At 43.3% G+C, this 9,774-nt stretch overlaps 1 protein-coding gene across 1 annotated transcript; it reads left to right on the forward strand.

Moving 5' to 3' along the window:
• Window positions 1–7,411: 7,411 nt before the first annotated feature.
• LOC145715483 (small ribosomal subunit protein eS4, X isoform-like) lies at window positions 7,412–8,943 on the forward strand (the record flags this gene model as incomplete). The annotated part of the gene is made up of 1 exon (XM_081795695.1): window positions 7,412–8,943. A coding segment is annotated over one exon (543 nt), but the record flags the coding sequence as incomplete, so codon positions are not given.
• Between the last annotated feature and the right edge of the window lie 831 nt (window positions 8,944–9,774).

Below are 9,774 nucleotides of genomic sequence, written 5' to 3' on the forward strand. Positions count from 1 at the left end.
CCATCATAGTCAGTATGCTGGCCTTTGCTTCAACATGCTTCCTCTCAATGTCTCAGTGGGTCTGTTTTGATAAAAAAAGAACATCGTGTTATAAATGGTGCTGTCTGACGCTCAGGCTGTGAGCAGCCAAGGAACTATAAAGATCTGTTTAGAATCATGACCACTTAGCAGGCACACGGCCACTAGGACTTTATGACCATTAATTGGTTTATCCTCCTTGAATCCCTCCAAGGCATCTCTTATTATCTCCATTTGACAAATAGAGCAAAACTAAAATGCAGAGAAATCGACTAATTGACTGAGTTGCCATAAGGGGAAGAAGATGGCAGCAGACTATTAAAATCAAGTCCTGTCATGAAACTTGAAGATCTTGAATACTTGCCTGGCTTTCTGAAACATGTTAGTATCTGAGTTTTTTTAATTCAGAAGGAGATTCTTGGAAACTCTCTAATTCCACCTCCACTTTCCAAACCAGAAAATTAGGGCCCACTGAGATCAAGGACTGGGTCAAGGTCATGTTGTGACTAAAAAGAGAAGTTAAGACTCCAACCCAGGTATCCACGCCCCAGATGCAGTGCTCTATCCACACTGAGGAAACCCAGATCCAGAAACATGAGGTCACACAACTTGCCGATGGTAGTGCTACACCAGAGTCCTAGGAGAGGTATAAGAACAGGTGTACCCTCTGTGCACTGTGCAAAGTCCTATGGCCACGGAGCCAAGTGGAGACTAGAATCCAGCCTGTACCCTCTCGGCCAAGCTCTATGCTTTGGGGCAGGAGTAGCCCCATCCAGAAGAAGGGACACCATCTGTCCATAGCCGCCGCCACTCACAGAAGACCCTTTCTTCTAACATGCACTACGGCACCATACAGACCAGCAGCAGCTCTGAGACCAAGTCTCTTCACTCCTCATTTAGTGCTGAATAGGAAGAACGAGTTGTCTTTGGAATATGGAAAAAGGAAACCAAGAATTATATGTGGCTTCTAATATCTGGGATATTATTGTATACCAAGAAGATGGCAATGTAACCAGATTGCTTGGCTAAAAATGTGCCAGGGTACTTCATTCTCGTTATAACATAACACACTCTAAATGTAGCGCAGTTGATTCAACTCCATATTAATTAAATATGTTTTGGATTTTTTAAAAACACTTTTTGTCAAATGTGTGCAAGTGGTCCAAGTTTTGCACAAAGGAGGATGCCAGGATAAGTCTTCTAAAATTATAAGGGAGCTCAGTCTCCTTTGTATCTAACCTGCCCCGACTGCCACTGATCCTTCATCCCACTAACACTGGAGGTGGGGAGAGGGGACAGAAACCGATACTCATTCTCTCTGGAGGTACAACTGCCAGAAGAAGGATTTTTCCATCTTGGCTAGAGTCCTAGCCACTCCATTTTTTTTTTTTTTTTTAAGAACAGATCAGTGTTGTAGTTGTAACACTCCCCGGGCTAGGCCTTCTACTACAGCTGTATTAGATCTCCTGGCATCCAGCAGCCCTCTCCAGCGCAGCCAGGACAGGCTGGCAGCCATGCTACCATGAGTGAGCAGTAGGAGCTGTTCAACATGGGGAGGAGAGTGAAGGGAGAATCAAATGAATCTGAGATTTCTAACTTGTCCAACTGTGTACAGGACAATATCAATAACCAAAACGGAGAAAGGAGAAGGAGGGGAGTTTTGAAGTCCAAGAAAATGAATTCTGCTTGGGAAATATTGATAGGCAGCTATAAATAAATGTCTGAAGCTCAAAAACATGCAGGGTAGGGGCAGAGGTGCAAGAATCAGGACGGGGATCATGAGGCTTTCTTCTCTTTGTCTTTGCATTGCCCAAAGAGCCCATTATATTTGCCAGAAGGTAGAATGGGAGGGTGGGAAGCAGGAAGACCATTTCCAACCCTTTCGATGATCTATTATTGCATCACAAATTGCCTCAAACTTAGTGGCTCAAAACAACAATTTCTTCTTTTTCACCATTCTAAGGGCTGGCTGCTGGGTGATCCTTCTGCTTTATGTTGTGGTGACTAGGACACCAGGATGATGGGGACACTGAAATGGCCTCATTTCAAATGGTTATCAAGGGGTAGTGGATGCCAAAAGGTGAGGACAGCTAGAGCCGTTAGCCAGGTGACCTCACTTCTCCTCCATGGACTTTTCTCTGTGGCTGCTTGAGCTTTTTCACAGGTGGCAGCTGGATTCTAAGAAAGAGCCTTCTAAGAGAATAAACCCAAATGTGCAAAAGCTTCTTTAGCTTCCTCTTGCATTATGTCTGCTGATGTCATAGTGGCCAAGGCTCGTTAAATGGTCAAGCTTAAATCAATGTGGAGGGAAGTACACAGGGCATGAATACTAGGATGTACGGTTCATTACAGGCCACCAAGGACATAGTCCACCACGCCTTCTGGAGGAACTGAGGGCTCTCTATTGTACATAATATCACAATTAGTCTTCTTAAACTAGGATTTGGGGCCGCCTGGGTGGCTCAGTCCATTAAGCATCCAACTTTGGCCCAGGTCATGATCTCACCGTTTGTGAGTTCAAGCCCTGCCTCAGGCTAAATGCTGTCAGTGCAGAGCCTGCTTCAGATCCTCTGTCTCCCTCTCTCTGTCCCTCCCTCGCTTGCATGCTTGCTCTCTCTCTTTCAAAGCTAAATAAACATTTTTAAAAAATAAATAAATAAAGTAGGATTCAAAATCTGATCTAATCTCCTCACTCATGTTTCCACACGAGTTCTCACTCTGCATAGACTAGACTTCTTTGAATCCGAGACTCTGTGATAGGAAAGAATCCTAACATGTTTCCATCGTATACACACACACACTCACATACACACAATCACTGCCAGTCCTACCTATGAGGCTTTTCTCAGACCCTTCTCCTTTTTTTTTTTTAATTTAAATTTAAGTTAGTTAACATACAGTGTAGTCTTGGCTTCAGGAATAGAACCCAGTGATTCATCTTTTACATATGACACCCAAGTGCTCACCCCTAAAAGTGTCCTCCTTAATGCCTGCCACCCATTTAACCCATCCCCCTCCACCCAGACCCTTCTCCTTCTTAATGCTCCTTCTGAAATCCAGTCCTTTAGTTTCTTGTATCTTGCTCCAAGACAAAAACCCTTAACCACACTGCTTTTTAAAGGGACTTGACTTGCTCCAGTCTCTCTGATTTCACACAAAATTCATTCTGCTCTTAGGGAATAAATAAAGGAAATGAGGAGAAACAGAAAGGCAGATTGTGATGTAGCTCTGGCTCTGGAAACAGGCTTAGGATAGAATCTGGGTCCTGCCGCTTGCTGACCTGTGACTCTACACTGACGTTTTGTTCTGGTCTTTTCCTTAAGCCTCAACGTCCAATGTGTAAAATGAAGATTATAAGAGTTGCTACTTCCAATGACTTATTGGGCCTAACTATGATAATGAACGTAAAGTCTTTAACATGTTGCCTGACACAAGGTGAACCCTGGGTACCTGTTAGCTCTTATTATCTAAAGGACACAATATGCTGTGAAGTCAATGACATGTGAACAAAAAAGTTACAACAGAGCCCAAGCTCTCAATGCAATCAGATTTAAAAATAAGGGGTGTGGCATGTGTGTGTGTGTATGTGTGTGTGTGTGTGTGTGTGTGTGTGTGTGTATGGGGGAGGGGGTGTAGCTGCAGGATTTACTGGTTCAACAAATGAAAAGTTCAGGTACAGAACAGGCTGAAGTCAGAGTTTAAATCCTCGTCAAAACTCAGGTTTTGTTTGTTGTTTGTTTTGTTTTCTGTTGTTTTTGTCTTCTGGCTCCACCCTGCTTTCCTCATGGGTGTCATTGTGAGGCTGCCCAGGGTGGCAAGACAGTCTCACCAGTATCTCTTTCTTGGCCTCTCCTTTGTAAACCCTTTGAGGAAAAAGTGTGAGTCTCTCAGAAGTCTCAGCCAAACACTCACTGCTTCTAGTCGATCAGTTTAGATCGCCACAGCCAATTGCTGTGGGCAGGGGAATCCTGTGATTAGACAGAGGCCATATGGTCAGGTCCAGAGCCGCTCTGGAGTACATGGCTGACAGCGCGAGAATGTGGGGCCCAGAGAACATCAGGCTGCCACTCTCAGAAGAACAACTGGGGGAAGGGGCAAGTAACATGCTCCCACAATACTGGAAACCACGGCATTATTTCTAATGGTAAAAACCTAGGAATTGCCCACAAAAGAGTTAAGTGAGTTATAGAATATACATATGGGAATCTAGGAAAACAGTAATTTTCAATGAATATCTGAATCATGTGGGAACATTAACGCTCACTATGTTAAGTGAAAGAGGCTGGAACAGAAATACACATGCACATTGTACACAACACTACAATCCTTCAATGTTAACAGCGAGCAGGAAGTATGGCCACGGTAGTACGTGCGTACCGCAGCTAGTGTGGCTGAACCAGAGCAGACGGGACAGGACCGCGATGAGGGGGAACGCAAGGATTTTGTGCAAGAACACAACACTGTGAGTTAATCACCACAGAAATAAACAGTCCATTCAGAGATAAGTCTGTTTTCTTTTGCCCGTCTGCATTTTTAACACTGTCATAGTCAAAGAAAACATCCAAGACCTGCTTTAAGCATGTATCTGCCTCTTTCTTATCTCATCCTCTGAGAGAAAACTCATGGAAAACATCAATTTCTATGTCAGAAATAGCCCCCAGGTTTTTATTAAGGGCAAAAACCACATGCCATTTCTACAGGAAAGTTCGACACTATATGCTAAGGAATAAAGCAGTGAAGACACAGGGGGATTAATAAAGAATTGAGGATGTCCCTAGACTGGTGTTTGTCACCTGTCTCCTTCTGAAACCTTTCAAGACTCTTCCTTACACTCCCACACAAAAATCTCTCTTCTATTATCTATTGACGGGGGGATATATATAACAAGAAGCCACTGTGACTTCAGTAATGCTTTTGATCGCTTGTACTTTATTAATCACATCTACAATATTTATTCTGTCAAAAACACCCATACGGCTATGTGCTTGGCATACATGGAGGTCCCTAGACCCTTGCCAGCGTCCACACTATTGGGTGAAGCTGGTAATGCCTATGCAACTCTCATAGATCAGGAAAAGTGTTTTTACAAACCATACACAGTAAATGATCCTAAAAGTCCTCTTTAGACACCTCTCTCCCTCTCCCTTGACTTCCCACTCACAACATCCAGTAAAGCTCTTTCCCTCTTCCTGTATCGGTCCAGCACTCCTCTGTTCCCCAGAGGCACAGACCCCCCGCCCTGTTCATCACAGTGTGTGGCTATCTTGATTTTTATCAAGAGGGCCAGCCCCTTGAATTCTCATGGAGGAAACAAGTCCTCCACGTCATTTCACTTGATTTCATTCTGGTTTCTCTCTCATGGCCACCTCCCTTCAGTTACAATGTCTCAGCTCTTCCAGGTAGGCAGGACAGGACGGCAGGACAGGACGCATCTCTCCTTTCAAGGCCCCCACTGGGTCTGGGCGATTGTCAGTTTCTTCCAAGCTTCCTCAGGATCTATGCCTTCTTGTTTTCCCAGTCCCCTGCCCAGGTGACAACCAAGCAGTCTCCAATTGTTTCAACTGTTGCTCACCAGCAAAGGAGGAAAGGCTTTCCAAGAATGGGAGGGGAGGTCTCTTTTTTTTTTTAGTAGTTGACCTTCTGAAGACAAGATTCTACCCCTTCCCCACTGCTTTTTTTTTTGTAGAAACCCAGCGGATAACTCTTACAGTGGAAATTCCAAACCAAGAAGGGATGGCAACATCTTGAAAAAGATGCCCTTTTAGACTCCTGTCAAAATCAGCCACCAAATCCTCCTTTTAGAGATTTCTTGACTCTATTTAGAGTTTTAGATTTGTTTCTTTCTTTCTCCCAGTAATTTTCTTTGGTGAATTTCCTCATGACAGCCCTAAATCCTCCCTCCCCAGGTGTGGCTGCTGACTCTCTGACCCGCATCTAACCCAATATCAAGAACTATCTCTTTTGTTGATTTGAATTGGAATTAGTCATATCTCTCAGGGGTAGTGTGATCAGTTAATATACTGTCCAGATAAGAACATGTTAGAATGTTAGACCACAAGAGAGAACTTTTAATAATTCAGCTGGGACAACAGGCATAAACCAGGCCTCCCCTTATCAAGTCCTTATTGAGCAAACCCTATATGATTACCCAAAGGCCTTAACACAGAGGCCTGTCCCCAGTAGATGCTCAGTAAATATTACTTCACTGATTGGGTCCAACATGTGTCATTTTTCTGATGTTAATGTCACAGTACATTAAAAAAAAATTTTTTTTAATGTTCATTTATTTTTGAGAAAGACAGACAGAGTGCAAGTGGGGGAGGGGCAGAGAGAGGGGGAGACAGAATCTGAAGCAGACTTCAGGCTCTGAGCTGTCAGCACAGAGCCCCACGCAGGACTCAAACCTATGAACCATGAGATTATGACCTGAGCCAAAGTGGAACACTTAACCAACTGAGCCACCCAGGCACCCCACAGTACATTATAAAGTTCCATCTTTTGCCTTTTCTTTCTTCTGCTGTATAACTCCAGTCGTATGCAGTAAGATATGATACCACATTCTTCCCTGAACAATCTTCAACTGTCCCTACCAAACCTTTTTCTGAAAAGATATTTTTAGCTCTCTTTTCTCATGCCAAAAGGAGGCAGTCCTCTTTTGGTGCCTAGCATAGCTACAGTTCACGGTCCCAAGAAGAATCTGATGCGTGTAGCCGCTCCAAAGCATTAACTGCTGGACAAACTGACTGGTGTGTTTGCCTCTTGTCCATCTACTGGTCGCCATAAGTGGAGAGAATGTCTCCCTCTCATCATTTTCTTAAGGAAAAGACTTAAGTATGGCCTAACAGGAGATGAAGTAAAGAAGATCTGTATATAGTGTTTTATTAAGATTGATGGCAAGGTCTCAGAGCACCTGGGTGGCTCATTGGTTAAGCATCCAACTTGGGCTCGGGTCATGATCTCAAGGTTCATGGGATCGAGCCCTGCATCTGCACTGACAGTGCAGAGCCTGCTTGGGATTCTCTCTCTCCCTCTCTCTCTCTCTCTCTGTCCCTCCCCGATTCATGCTTCCTCTCTCTCTCTCTCTCTCTCAAAATAAATAAATAGGGGCGCCTGGGTGGCTCAGTCAGTTAAGCGGCCAACTTCGGCTCAGGTCATGATCTCACGGTCTGTGAGTTTGAGCCCCGCGTCGGGCTCTGTGCTGACAGCTCAGAGCCTGGAGCCTGTTTCAGATTCTGTGTCTCTCTCTCTCTGACCCTCCCCTGTTCATACTCTGTCTCTTCCTGTCTCAAAAATAAATAAAACGTTAAAAAAAAATTTTTTTTTAATAAATAAATAAATAAATAAATAAATAAATAAACTTAAAAATAAAAATGATGGCAAGGTCTGAACTGATATAACCTCCTCTGCTGGTTTTATTGACATCGTTGGCATTAACAAGACTGGGGACAATTTCTGCTTGATCTGTGACACCAAGGGTTGCTTTGCTGTTCATCAGATTACACCTAAGGAGGCCACTTATAAGTTGTGCAAAATGAGAAAGATCTTTGTGGGAATGAAAGGAATCTCTCATCTGGTGCCACATGATGCTTATACCACCCACTATTCTGATCCCCTCCTCAAGGTGAATGGCACCACTCACATTAATTTGGAGGCTGGAAAGATTACTGATTTCATCAAGTTTGATACTGGTAATCTGTGTGTAGTGACCAGAGGTGCTAACATGGAAAGAATTTATGTCATCACCGACAGAGAGAGACAAACTGGTTCTTTTGGTGTAGTTCACATGAAAAATGCCAATGGCAACAGCTTTGCTACTCAGCTCTCTACCCTTTTTGCTATTGGCAAAGGCAACAAACCATGGATTTCTCTTCCCTGCAGAAAGGGTACCTGCCTCACCATTGCTAAGCAGAGAGACAAGAGACTGGCAGCCAAATAGAGTGTTGGGTAAAATGGTTTCCAGGTGATGTGATTGGAGGTCTTCATACTTACTATACATGATCTTAGCCAAAAGGCCGAGAAGCGATGGAAGTCTTCATACTTAATTAAACATAATAGAGCGTGATTAAAATAATACTAAAAAATAAAAATGCATCACAATGTGTGCTGTGCATGGTAGGGGGGTACAACCACGAGCACAGCGGATACTTGGAGTCCCTGCCTTCCCAGAACCAGCAGGGCAGGTCCATTGCAGGGCATGTGCCTGCAGACAGGTGATTACAATGAACACAGAAGTGCTTTGATGGGAAATAGAGCGTGCAACGGACGCCCCACACTCTTCCTCACCGCACTGCTTGGTTACCTATTGCCCCTCCCTTCCTTTCCCTTCCCCACCACAGAATCCAGCACATCACTAGGCTCATTCAATTCCACTTCCTAAATAGCTCTCAAATCTCTTCAATTGTCTTCTTCCCACAGTCTTTCTTCCTAGGAAAGGAAAGCTGAACCATTTTTAAGCATTCACAAAATTCTAAAACTCTGATTGCAGGAGATTATTATAGTAATCTGTGCTTGAAAAGATGGACAGCAGAGTAGGGAAGAGATAGTGAGGATGACATGGAAGGAGAAGGGGATAAGACATTAGAAAGAGCCCTGCAGAAACCCAATGTTGAAAAGAAATTACAAAGTAGATTGAGAAGTGGAGAGAGTTAAGTAGAAAATCGGCAGAGTGCACTGTCATGGAAACCAAAGAAAGAGTTTCCAGCAGGAAAAAATTGGTCAACGGTGTCAATACTGCCAAGAGATCAAATAATATAGGAGCTGAGAAGAGAACAGTAGATGCAGCAAAGTTCGTCACTTGAGATGAGTTTTTCAAAATCCAAGTATTGAATGCCTATTAGATGTGGGGGAGCCTCTTTAAAGGACGCAGAGATTTGCAGATCTGAGTTGCTGTTTTCCAGAGGCTAATCATGGAGTTTACAAGCAAAATTGCAAAGGCACCAGAAATATCCCCTCCCTCTTCTGTAGCCAAAAAACTTGTAAATACTACAGTACATAATGAGCCAAATGAGTGGTACAGACATATCCTGTTCTCTGGAATGAATACTATAAATCAGGAGAGTTGTGGTTTTTTCTGATATCTGTATTTTAAGGTCATTGTTAACACCCTGGAGCACTTCCAGGTAAAATAGCCAAGATGGAGAATGATTTAGAAACCATTTTGATAGAAGAAGTAACTGAAAAATAAGGGTTACATTTGAACTAGTCCAGGTAACTAGGATAGCACTCATCAAATATTTGAGGGGTTTTTATATAAAAGAAGAATGATATGTCTTTTGTATTGCTCCTGAGGACACACCAAAAACAAATAAGGCCCAGGGAGTCAGAAATTATCTTAAAATTAGAGAGACAGAGACAGAGGGAGAGGAAGAAAGAAAGAAAGAAAGAAAGAAAGAAAGAAAGAAAGAAAGAAAGAAAAGGGAGAGGAAAGAAAGGGAGAGAGAGGAAGGAAGGCAGGAAGGCAGGAAGGAAGCAAAGAAAGACATTCTTACCAGTAAATGCAGTGAGCTGCCATGTTTATGTATTCCCCATCTTGGACATGTTCCAGAAAAGGTCAAAGGGTAGAAAGTTGGACTCAGCATCTTCCAAGATGTCTTCAACCTCTAAGATTCTGTGACTCCAGTTCAAAAATGGTCACTTCCTTCCAAGGTCGACAGAAAAATCTTTGTGGAACAAGTAGGATATCCAATCTAGACTTGGAAGATGGTCAGGATTTTGACAGATGAGCAAGAGAAGGAAGGGCACGTCATGTAGAAGGAC

This window comes from Panthera onca, chromosome A1 (assembly GCF_046562875.1).
Source record: "Panthera onca isolate mPanOnc1 chromosome A1, mPanOnc1 haplotype 2, whole genome shotgun sequence".
NCBI classification, from domain to species: domain Eukaryota; kingdom Metazoa; phylum Chordata; class Mammalia; order Carnivora; family Felidae; genus Panthera; species Panthera onca.